Source organism: Daucus carota, chromosome 1 (assembly GCF_001625215.2).
Source record: "Daucus carota subsp. sativus chromosome 1, DH1 v3.0, whole genome shotgun sequence".
NCBI classification, from domain to species: domain Eukaryota; kingdom Viridiplantae; phylum Streptophyta; class Magnoliopsida; order Apiales; family Apiaceae; genus Daucus; species Daucus carota.
The window spans coordinates 28,852,855-28,866,641 of record NC_030381.2 but is presented as its reverse complement, the minus strand read 5'-3'; the positions used below and the strand labels follow the sequence as shown (position 1 = coordinate 28,866,641).

Here is a 13,787-nt window from a genome sequence, read left to right as displayed (position 1 = left end):
TTAGAACTTAAGGATAATGTTCGAAAATCTCATGTCATTTGCTGAGATTTCAAATATCTTAAAAAATATTGAACAATTCATAAAATTTATTTTTTTATGAAATTCAAAAATATCCATCAATTTTTGAATATGGTCAGATTTTAATATAATTTAAATAATCTTGATTGTGTACTATATGATTTTTAAGTATAATTTAAAATCTTGATTTAATACGCTCAGATTTGGTAGTATAATTAAAATTCTAATCGAATACATCAAGATTCTGGTACATTTTTTAAAATCCGAATTAAATATCTCCGAATTTTATAAATGATTTTTTTAAAAAAATATCAACTGGATATCCCAAGAAATAATTCTTGTCATGAAAAAATAAGAGATGTGTCCGAAAATTTTTAAAAATTCAAATTTTTTTCCGGATCATAGTTAATACTTAATAATATTTAATGGATTTTCTTCACATTATTAATTATAATAAGATCTATACGCATAAACTATCCAAAAATAACTTGCATGTTACTGTATGTGAGAAAAAATTTGATAACGCATGCGATGAGATGACTAAACAGCTCAACAAATAACGGCACCATGAATCTAGACACAATAATGGCTAGAGTTATGATACATCTTCGTGGAGATATCTCGAGTGTTGATGAACTTGCCTGCGCTTTCTCTGTCCTTAACTTGTGGCTTTCCGCGAATATATAAAAGTAGTATAAAACTGTAATTAACAATCCTGACAAAAAAAACTGTAAATAACAATCCATAATTTAGAAGATGTTGAGGGGAAGTGTCTAAGCATACAAATAAATTTAATTATTCATATTTATTTTCTTTTTTAGATAATGTTTTTAATTTTTGACTATACCGATAATTTTAGATATTGAAGTTAAAATTTTGGGGTGATTCCAAGTTTAAAACCTCACAAGTGACCTAATTTCTGAGACTACTTTCTAGGTAGTGTTTAGCATTTGGCTCAGTTAATCCAATACCGAACCAAAATTACCGATATATTTCAGTTCGCTAACCGAACCAAAATGTTTTGATTTTTAATTCGGTTATGATTGTTTGTGTATTTCGGTTACGGTTTGGTTTTTACCCAATAATCAACCCTGTTTTTGAGAAAGAAAACATGTTTAATTTTCAGCATCCAGCTGGAGTTGCAAAATGAGAAAATTACACATGTTGGTAAATTTTCCCAACATTCCACTAGCATTTCTACCAAGACGAATGAATATGTACAGAGAAGTGATTAATCTATAGAAACCATCGGATTTTCCACCGGGATAACCAGCATTGATGGCTTCAAGCTCCTGCATCGCGTCTTGGCTTGGAGACATCGCAGATCGGTGAATAACTCCACCCCTGCTACTCTATCTCAAATCCTCGATCAGTGATTCTGAAAATTAGCAGCAATCATCGAGGAACTAGTTCGAGTTCTCAGTTATGTGGCTTGATTCCCTGTTTATTTGAGAAACCGTTTGCCATATTCACAGGATCACGCGTACACTACTCTACCATCAGGGTTAAAAGCATGGAACCACGGATATTCTTTAATCCGACCATTCTGTCCAAAGATAGCCACATTGAAAAACATTTCACCTAGAGCGGTAAATACAAGGAAATCACCTTCACAAAGCTTATGATCCTTGACAAATTTATTCCACCCGCTCTTGATGACTCGACCATCTACTTCTACTTCCCATTCATTTTCTCCGTTCCTTAGTCTCATCGCACCATTTTTGATGCTGTTGTACTGCTGCATATACGTTGCTGGTACATTTAAGCTATCTTTAAACTCGCCTATCAAGACTTTAAAGAAGCTGTTGCCTTCCTTTGCATACTGGACTTGTTGCACAACTTCCGTATTAGGGACTGTTATCAATGTGGATAACCAATCCACCACTTCCCTCTTTGTATTCCACTTGAGGTCTTGTCGAGGAGGTAGATGAGAAGCATGATTCCTAGCAAAGGATCCATAAACGTCGTAAGACATATGGCCTACGATGCTCTGTTTTCCGATGACAGCCAAAGTATACTTGTTGGAACCGATATTCTTTAAAAAGTATCCAACTTTTCGCTCGCGTTTCTTAGCCGAGATAATTCTTTCCTCCCACGAAGAGAACTGGAAATCCACACAATCACTGAGAAAAACAAAATTCAAAGATTAATAATAATTTTTTAACTAACATCACATATAATTAGGAAAAGGAATCAACTACAGACCAAAAAATCTTAAAAAACACTGAATCGAGGAATAAGTATAACATGGTTATTCCAAAACTAGTTGACAATCTCTGTCAATATAATAACATCTTTGTGTTTACAAGATACTTTTTTAATTGTCAGTTTGTCTAGTACAAATGAACAGCATCATTCAACTCTAGATCCACAATGAATATATGTTAAATGATAATATTATTGATCAGTACGAATAATTATGATTCCACAATGAATATATGTTAAATGATAATATTATTGATCAGTACGAATAATTATGATTAAAATAATGACGAAAACGGTTATGAGAGCTATGCGAATATTTGAAAAGCTGGAGATCTGCGAAGAAACCGCTTCTCTAGACCCTACTGCCAACCCCTCAGGGAATCAGGGCGGATGTACCGGTTATGTTTGGTTAATTAAGATTCTAGAACTCATCCAATATGTCTGAGATCCAAGCCTACACATCTGAGCACAAAGTGTCAACTGCAACATATTAAGTTTCGGTAACCTTTTCTGTCCAGAATAAGGACTTTTTTCGGGAAAAAGTTTCACATTAACGTAACGGTATCAATTATTTATTCAACGTGTAACATCCCGTGTTAGCAGAACTAAATTTCTTATATTCACATCAGTAATTTTTAATTTCTGAAAAATAAGATTGAGTCAAAATATATATTTCCTCCCATCTCAAAACATGTTCATGCCAAAAGATGAAATTTATCCGTTTATCTTTAAAAAATCAGAGTATCTATTTCTATGAACATCATAAATCATGAAAACCCATCAAAACCTTCAAGTAACAACAAAAACAAGAAACAGCAAACAAAATGAAAAGATGAGTACCTGTTAACACCATGGGAGCAGCAAGAACAAGAATCAACAACATGGGTCAGATTCTTAAAAACTGATCGTATTGTCCAAACTATTTCTCCTAGAGAAAAACAAGAAGATGAAGAAGACCAGTAATTTTTATTGGCCTTCTTCAAAAACCCATAAACTGTAGCAAGCCCACCTAAGATCACTGTACAGACTAACCATCCTATCATTCCCAGATCATATTGAGACTCCATTTTACTATGTATATTTGTGTGTGAAGCAGAAAGTATGGGTGTGTTTAGAGTTGTGTGGATACAACAACTTGAAAGAAAGTTGGTTTCAATCTTTACTATGGTGTTGAAGATTGGGATGAGAAGTGGCCCCTTATATAGCAATAGAAAGCTATAGATATCGGTATAAAAAAGGCATTATTGACATTTTTGGAGGACAAGTGTATTTTAATTATTTCGTCACATCATAATTTGAAATTTTACTATTCCAGCTTTCTACAATTCTACGTCATTTATGTCTTTGTTTAATGTTCCTGGTCATAGAGGAAATAATTTTCAGCATATGGTTCTAGAAAGAAATGTTGTTATTGAAAGTAAATTTTGGATATATATTTTGAGTTTTTTTCTTAAAGCTGAGTATCTCAGATTTATTTTAAATTTTATTCTAAATGACTAAATAAATAAATTGACTCAAAGGAGGATTATAAATGTATATAAAAGTTTCATATTATTATGAATGTGAGTTTAACCAATCAAAGATAACTAAAATTTGTTAAAAAAAATTAAGAAAATAATTTTTAAGAATAGTAATTGAAATAACTGATTTTTACTTATTTTTAAACAAGTAGACGGAAAGTATAAAACTCTGAAAGAAAATATAATATTCTCATTTCAACTTCTTAATAATGCTTCTTATTTACACAAATGCAAGTGGGTAAAAACTAAAAAGAAGGTAGAAGCCACAAACAAATTCTACTTCTGAAAAACAGAGAGCCCAATAACTTGGATAATCGCTTTTGATTTTGTCATGAAAGACACGCTTGCACACCATCCGCTTAACATTAAATATAATATGACAATTTGTTTTATTCTATAATCACTCAAATGGATAATATAATGGATCGTAAATTATTTAAAATAAAAAATATTTACATAGATTCTTCAATATTTATTTTTTTAAAAAAAAACTTAATTCGATAATAAAAAATCATACACATTTAGAAAACTATCGAGTCGAATAATTATAAAACAGATAATATCACTAATTAATCTAATTAGTATTTATGCAGAAACTGATATATGTATATGTATCGGTTTTAACACAACCAATTTGAATTATCGACTATAATTGTAATTTCACACAAGTTTTTTTTCACTGAATCAAATTCTTGAAAATCATTCAACGTCCTGATACCGAATCACATCAAAACAGAAAGAAATATACATCAAGCTCTCACTGGTAAAGGATGAACAAAACTCAAATAAGTTGGGAACAAAACTCAGAAATTTTTTATCAAATAAACAATACAATTTAGAAGGATAGAATCCTCATCCGGAGATGAGTATTGTTCAAAACACACAAGAAAACACACACCAGAATCTCACAAATAGAGAATAAACAAAATTCAAAAAATAATTGGAAACAAAACTTATCTAAAAATAAATTTAACAAACAAAAAATACAATTTCGAAAGATAAAAATCCTTATCTAGAGAGAAGGTATTATTGAAAAATAAAATAAAAAAATAAGTGATTTGAAAATTTGAAAATCGATGAAAGTCCTCAATGACGTTTAAAAAAATAGACCTTGTATTTTTATATAGAATTTTGGCGGGAGAAAGATTTTTTTGAAAAGCTACAACATCATGCTGCATTTCACTAAATCTGAGAAATTCTCGCAAAGGCCAAAAGGATCTTACAATGCTCCAAAAGATTATTCTTATTTTTAAGTTTTTTTGTGATTTTACTATCTTTTAAAAATATTTACAAAAAACTGAGTCGAGATTTTATAAAAATAGACTTAGTGAAATCCCCTATTTCATATACCGCAAAAGGGAATAATGTTTTAGAATATATTTGCAAAATACGGTCTGCAACTTCCCGTCCCGCTGGTATTGCAGCTATGGTGGCATCTGGTTGCAAGTATGAATGCATGTGTTTGCAACCGGTTGCATACAGTATTTTTACAAATATTTTTAAAAATTTTATATTTTATTAAATATTTAGAAAATACTTAATATTTTTACAAAACAAATTTTTGACTTAAATATTTGTGACAAAACTCCATAATATTTTCATCACAAGTCGAATGACTTAAGAATTTTACTTAAGATAATTTCTATTTCCCAAGTCTAGCAAAGGTTGTTCTTATATGTCGGCGGCGTTATGATTTTTTTATAAATTTTAATCCAAATTAATACTATAATTGTATAAAAGTTATTTTGAGTCATGTTCCCGTTAAATATATTATTAATAAAAAAATATTATAATTAATATAAAAATTTGTTTAAGCGGCACTCCTGTCAAACACAATACTAATAAAAAAATTTGTTTGAACCGCCCTCTCATCAAAGATAATTTAATCAATAATTATTATAATTATGATAAAATTAAATATAACAATATAGATAAAAATTAGTTTGAGCCGCTCTCTTGTCAAACACAGTACTCATAACAAAAAGTTAAAATATACATATGGGTTCGAGTCGCCTACTGTCAAACACAATACACAAAAAAATTATTATAATTATGATAAAGTTAAAGATTATAACTGGATTAAATTATTTTAAGTCGTGGTCCCGTTTTAATAAAAGAAAAATACATTATAACTTAGATAAAAAAAATTATTTTAGCCGCTTTCCCGTCAAACATAATATTAATAGAAAATTTATTATTATTTAGATAAAAATAAATTTGGGTCGCCCTCCCCTCAAACACAATACCAATCAAGAATCTTTTTTATAAATTTTGATACAAATTAATATTATAATTGCATAAAAGTTATTTTGAGTCATGTTACCGTTAAACATATCATTAATATAAAATATAAAAATTAATATGAAAATTTTTTTGAGTGGCCGTCCAATATATTATAACATAGATAAAAAATTATTTTAGCCGCTTTCCCATCAAACATAATACTAATAGAAAATTTATTATTATTTAGATGAAAGATAATTTGGTCCGCCCTCCTCTCAAACAAAATACTAATCAAAAATCATTTACATTATGATAAAATTATAATTATAATTGGATAAATATATCCAATTTTATAGATTTTAGTTATTATATTTTTCTTTAAGATTCATATTTCTTAATTGTTTAGAATTATCTCTTTTTTCTTTAGGATTTCAATTTCTTAACTACTTAGAATATCATAGATTTTAGCTATTATATTTTTGCTAAAATTCCTATTTCTTAACTACTTAGATTATATCTCTTTTACGATTACTATTTTTTAGCTACCTTATCTATTTTCTCTCAAAAAATTGGAAAAATTAAACGAAATATTTTTAAAAAAATTATTTCAGAGAAAAATTTCTTAACTACTCAGGTGATCTTGCTATCCTAGTAATATCATTCTTAATCTAATGGCCATTCACAGGCATTCTCATCCACTCGTAGTCCGTCGATTGGTAAAAAAGGGATCGTGCTAACGGGAAACTTTGGATTCTATTTAAATTTAATAAAATAAAATTATAAATTTTATAACTTTTGAAAATTAGAATTGTACTTCTTTAATAATTTCTAAAATAATGTATAAATAAAAATAAGAATTATATTATCTTTATGATTCCTAAATAAGAAAAAAAAAATTTACTTTTAAAATCCTTTTTCTAAATTCTAGAGTACTATTTTCGGAATCCAATAAGAAAAGAATTGTATTATCATTAGATTTGTATTAAACCTAATTTTTTGAATTATAATTATATTTTTTATTCGAAATTTAAGAAAAATCAGAAGACTAAATCGAAAAAATTTTAGAGACGCCCGCATTCTCCTTTATAGAGTAAAGTTATATGGAGTACAAAAAATATTGGAGTACAAGATTGATACAATATAATCTAGTCATTTAAATCTTAATTTTTTTTGTTCTACAATATTTGTAAACATTCGACAACCTGCAGATTATGTTCTACAGCATAAACATTGTAATCAAAAGATAGAACAATTACTTTTATAAATTGTAGGACATTATGTTATGCAATATAACTTTTAAGCAGAACAATAATCTTAATGCTCTTTATAATTGAAAGATATTAATGATTATTTGACTATTATGTTTAATACTACTTATAAATGATAAGTTATATATAAATTTGGATAATCAGAGATTTTATTTATGATTAAACTAAAAAATTATGATTTTGTACTCAAATACTCCAATGTTTTTATGTACTTCATAGAACTTAACTCCTCCTTTATATATATATATATATATATATATATATATATATAGGGGCTTATTCCACTACAAACCACACTCTCATACAAACCTAAAAACCACTATTTCCACTCCCATTTTTGCTATAAGCACTCCAATCTTTTTATTTTTTATTTTTTTTAATTTTCCGGGGGGGCCCCACTGCTGACATCATCTGCCACGTCAGCACCTGCTGACGTGGCACTGCCACATCAGCTGCCACGTCAGCACTGGGTCAGTCCACTGCTGACGTGGCAGATGACGTGGCAGTGCCACGTCAGCAGGTGCTGACGTGGCAGATGACGTGGCACTGCCACGTCAGCAGTGGGTGTGACCCAGTGCTGACGTGGCAGTGCCACGTCAGCAGTGGGGGACCCCCTGCGCTGACGTGGCGTGGTGACGTGGCGGGGTGGAAAGTGTAAGTTTGGGGAAGTTGATGGCAAAGCTGGGGGGATATTGTTAGTTTTTAAGAGTTTGGGGGGATATTTGTTTAGTTTTGAAATTGGTTTTTAGGTTTTTATGATAAAGTTGGTTTGTATTTGAACAAACCCCTATAAAATAAATGTCGTTTTAACTTTTTTAACGTAATTTGAGGTGTACAAAAAATTATATTTTTACATATTATTTTTCAAATTTTATTTTTCTGAAAAAAATTTATCATCTATATTTTTATCAAAAAAAGAAAATTTGGGAAGAAATATGTATAAATATGTTTTTCTTGCATCTTAAATGAGGTGCAGAAAGTCAAAACGACACTTATTTTGGGACGGAAGGAGTAATTCCTCGCCCCTTGATGCCTCTAGTTAGTACGGAGTAATTTACTAATTTGCAGAAGAGCCAAATTTCCGTTGGGGCGAGATCGTATATAAGCCGCACGTTGCGGCGGCCTAACAAAATTATATTAATGATTCAATATTAATATTTGTAGAATGCAGTAATTTTGTGGCTGTTTATAAAAATTATATTAATGATTAAAAATTAGTATGATAAAATAAAATTGATATCAATATATAAAATAAAAATTATTTGAGGTAATACCAATACTAATATATAAAATTGCAAAATTGGACTATAATTCATGTTGAAAAAATGAAAATAATTTTTTACACTTGATTAACAATTTAAAGCACGACGATTCTTAATTTTATTTGTGTTTTTTTAAAAAAGTAATCATGTTCCTACATTGTCACCTTAATCCAAGTTTTTTGGATTGATTGTGCACAAAAATATCTAACTTAAATCCGTGAGATAGCGGTCTATAACTATCCTTACTTGTAACAACCTTTATTTCGTAATACTGTATGAACAGTCTTCACTTAAAAGCTGCTTGAACGGAGCAAACAGATAATACATAAATAATTTTTTCAAAATAAATCATATAAAAATTAACAACACCAAACATATCCGATTAACAAAACAAATATTATAAAAGAATAACCAACAAACATACATCACTAATAGTTAATTTATTGATATCATCCATCAATATCATGTCAAGACTATATTCTTCTCCCGTGTTTGGATTTGTCAACTCCCACATAGCATCTATAACTAACTTTGCTTGCAACAACTTTTATTTTCCATAATTAAATAATTTGAAACAAAATCTGATTAAAATTTTCAAGTTGCTATATTCCATAAATAATTTGAAACAAAATCAGATTCTGAAACTTGCTTCTAATATATCCGAAACTAAAAAAGGTAGTTCTAATTTTTGATATTTTTCATCCGAAAATTCCAGAAAAATAGAACGGAACGATGTGAGAGGCGCCACCTACACGTCTATTTTCTTTAATACTACATAAACAGCCTTCACTTATCGTTGCAGAAGAACGGCACCACCGAGTTAGAAATCGAGCAAGAGAACTATTACGAGAGAGAGGTAGGGTTGTGGTATTGGGAGAGAGTAGGTTGTGTTTGGATGATTCAAAAATCCTACAACTTATAGGGGTATTTATAGGTGCAGAGAGACTTGTGTGCTACTATTTCTCATAATTAAATAATCTTAAACAAAATCAGATTAAAATTTTCAAGCTGCTATATTCCATAAATAATTTGAAACAAAATCAGATTCTGAAACTTGCTTCTAATATACCCGAAACTAAAAAAGGTAGTTCTAATTTTTGATATTTTTCATCCGAAAATTCCAGAAAATTAGAAAAATCGAACGGAACGATGTGAGAGGCGCCACATACACGCCCCTCGCTTCTCCTTTATATAAGTATATTATATTGATGATTGATTTCCTAATACGAGGAATGCTTCGTCCTCTTTGCAATTCATTCTTTTGCAAATTTTATCTATTATATCATAATTCCTGAACGATGCCCAGTCACAAAGTCCACGTAATTCGTTAAATGACACGTCATAAAGCCACGTATTTTTTAATGCCACATCAGCAGTGCCATCTAATCAACTGATTAATAAATGTTAAGTTTCAAACAGTCCCACAAATCATGCATGAATTCTTACTTTTGATTTTATTTGTCTTAATTATCAAATCAGCGTTGATTGTCAGCTCTGATTATCAGTTTAATTCTCTATTAAAGACATCTTTAATATGACATCTTTTTGAAAATCACCACATCTTTTTGAAAACCACCATATTAATATGTCAGCGTTGACATCACCAGCACCATCTAATCAACTGATTTATATAAGTCAAGTTTTAGACAATCCGACAAATTATGCAAGCATTCTTGCTTTTAATTTTAATTGTCTTAAATAAAAATCATTCCTTCCTAATTTTTAGCATATTTTTTTAAATGTAGTTATTGACTTCCTCTATCTCTAATTTATGAAGAAAAGACTTCTTAAGTACTCTCCAAGATATGAAACTAATCATCATTAATTATTTCTAAATTCGAAATCAAATCAATTCTTATCATTTATTTTAAAATTTCAAATTCATCTTACCATTTATGGGAAGACTTCCTAAGCACTCTGAAGATTTTATTGTACGATGTTGGATGAAAAATTAAAAATTTAAATATATAATTATCTCTTAAATTGCTGATTGCCTTTTCTTAAAATATTTAAAATTAAAATTTATGTAAAAAAAATTCAAACAATAATTTTCTTATCTTTATACATTTAATTTATTCACAACTACATGTATATTTTGTATATTTAAAAATACACGTAATTCGTAAAATGACACGTCATAAAACCACATATTTTAATTATGTCACATAAGCAGCGCCATCTAATCAACTGATTTATATAAGTCAAGTTTTAGAAAGTCCCACAAATTATGCATGCATTCTTACTTTTCATTTTAATTGTCTTAAATAAAAATCATTTCCTTCCTAATTTTTAGCATATTTTTTAAATGTAGTTATTGACTTCCTCTATCTCTAATTTATGAATGAAAAGACTTCTCAAATACTCTCCAAGATATGAAACTAATCATCATTAATTATTTCTAAATTCAAAATCAAATCAATTCTTATTATTTATTTTAAAAATTCAAATTCATCTTACCATTTATGGGAAGACTTCTTAAGCGCTCTCAAGACTTTATTGTACGATGTTGCATGAAAAATTAAAAATTTAAAAATATAATTATCTCTCAAATTGCTGATTGCCTTTTCTTAAAATATTTAAAATAAAAATGTATTTAAAAAATTTCAAACAATATTTTTCTTATCTTTATACATTTAATTTATTCACAACTACATGTATATTTTGTATATTAACCTATTTTTAATTGTAATTGTTAGCTTATTATCTATTTCGAATTAAACATGGAAAGACTTCCTAAGCACTTACAAGATTTTTTGTATGATACTGCATTAAAAATTCAATATGTTGGAATAGTGATTACTACCTCTTAAACTGCTAATCGTCTTTTCTTAAAATATTTAAAAATAAAGTAGTGTTAAAATATTTTCATAAGATTATACAAAAAAGAATAAGGTATTGATGCACCATTAAATATGTTATACTTTAAAAAATTATGATACGACTATTGTGTTGTTAAATTCATTTATGTGTTATTGTTTTCTTCATTATTTTATTTTTTTTCAATTTTAATAAAGTAATTCTTATATATAAAAAATTTGAGATACGTCATTATATATGTTTTACTCTCTAATTTTTTATTTTAAAATAAATATAAAATTAGTTCAAATTTATATATCAGAGCAGTAACATAGCGTCGTAATGGTAAGGTGTGTGAAGCAGCATTTAGTTGATATTTAAGCATGCTCAATCAGCTGCATAATCGGTGTTTTTTAAATATTTAATTGGTTTGAATTTTTTTTAATTTTGTTTGAAGAATAATATCTTTTTTGGATCAGAAATTGTAAGCAATTTAGAAGGCATATGTAGGTCTGCTTGATTATATGCATGATTGGTGCTTCAGAATGGGAAGCGAGTGAATTTCATTTGTTTCTTTCCATTACCATCTAAAAATTTGAATTCAAAGTAAGTATTGCAAAATTGAAATCATATTGGTTGTCTCTCTTCAATTTGATATTCAAATTTCCTTGATTATAGCTTTCGTTGAACAATAGTATGACAAGATTCAAAACAATGATTTTATTTATGGTAATTTGTTTGATTGATTTCATATCTATTTATATGTATATGTCTATATATCTATATATTTGGTAGAGAGTGGGTATATATATAACCGTTATCAAGACTACATGCTTATATCTTTGATTGTTTGTATTCATCTTTGTTTTCCTTTTTCTTTTTCTTTTTTGACTTTATAGTTTGAGATTTTCATTCTTTTTTCTATATCTGTAAGCAATTCTTTTAAAATTTCAAACATGTTTTTAATTTACAAGATATATGGATGTGAATGTTAATGGAATCTCTTTTTACAATTTGTAGCTATCAAAGGCCGAGGAAACTACATTACAATGAAGAAAGCATGGCTGAGACAAGTTGTGGGACTCAAATAACCTAAAGGCATCGTATTTCCTACTACATTCAACTGATTTTTGGTGTTATCATATGTTTTACTGGCGTGATTATCATATTTATCATTTAATTGACACTAATTATTAATTTTTGTGTATGTGTATATAAAATACTTAAATGACCATTTGTCTGGCCGCTCAGTTCCTCTGATTAGCAACACACCAATCTGGCTATACAGATTCATCTGATACAAATTTTAGCGTTGTCAATAAAAGGAGAATGATATATTGTTGTCTCACTTGGTAAATTGAATCTCAGCCTTTTCTGTGCAAGTTTGTGAAAAATTTTATTAATACTTATTTAGATTGATTATATAACAAATGAAATCATTTATTGGAATTTAATATCAATCATTAGAATTTACATATGTATGTATAACTTATGTGTATGTATGATACAATTGCTTAGATAGTTGTCAGTTGTCTACAAGCATCTAGAAAGGAATTACGAAAGTTTGGGTGCTCTTTTAACAATCTCAAAGTCCTTTGAAACAACTAATTATTGATTTGAGCAGCAGATATTCAAAGGAGTTGACGCGGAGACTATTTGGTGTGTGAAACTTTGGTAAAGCTCATCAGCCAGATTCTCAATACAAAGGAAGTAGTAAAGGGATCTGAAATGGTCAGACGGGAGTGAGAAATGTAGACGATGAGGCTAGCAATGCAGTTAACATTGAGGAAGTATCACGTGAGATGGGGAAGTCTAACAAAATGATGTCAATGTAATTGTCTCCCTATTTACATTGGTGTAGTCTTTGTTTAATATCTTGAGAATATATAATTTCGCAAGTTAGTACTTTTAGTCACTCAAGTTCATTGAGAAGTAGTTGTTTTAGTCATAAATTTTATATTGCAAGTTCTCATTTGGCTCATGCATTGTCTCGGGAGTAAGTTATAGTTTTGATCACATGATCTATTTAAATTAACCATTGACGGGTTTTTAGATTTTTTATCTATTGTTTTTGAAAGAGATAATAAAATTTTCATAATTTGTATTTTATAATATTTTTATAAAAACTTATAAGAACATAAAGGACTTGAGTACAAATACAATGACAATAATGAAAAGAATATGTGTTTCCATGTAAATTTAAGTATAACGTATCCCTTAGATTTAGGAAACATTTTAAGTATAGTGTATCCGTTGCAAATTTCAAATTTCAATGCAGATGGAAATATCATTATAATCCGTGATTTTAATTTATTGATTTAATCTCTTATTCATTGAGGTAACATATATAAGCAACAATGATGTAATTAGTTTACTTCTCTGTTAAAGACGTCTTTATTTTATTTAACTCTTAATCAAATGAAGTGTATAAACGAAATCTAGATATATCTATATATTCTTAATTCCCGAACACAAAGAAACTGGAAAAATTCTGA

General features: G+C 28.6%; 1 protein-coding gene across 1 annotated transcript; it reads right to left on the bottom strand.

Annotated features, from left to right (window-relative positions):
* Nucleotides 1-1,112: 1,112 nt before the first annotated feature.
* On the bottom strand, nt 1,113-3,403 carry LOC108192420 (uncharacterized). The gene is made up of 2 exons (XM_017373255.2): nt 3,064-3,403; nt 1,113-2,141 (listed from the first exon to the last, which is right to left on the bottom strand). Exons 1-2 carry the CDS (start codon nt 3,288-3,290, stop codon nt 1,496-1,498), a joined length of 873 nt encoding a protein of 290 aa, XP_017228744.1. The 5' UTR covers nt 3,291-3,403; the 3' UTR covers nt 1,113-1,495.
* Nucleotides 3,404-13,787: the final 10,384 nt, after the last annotated feature.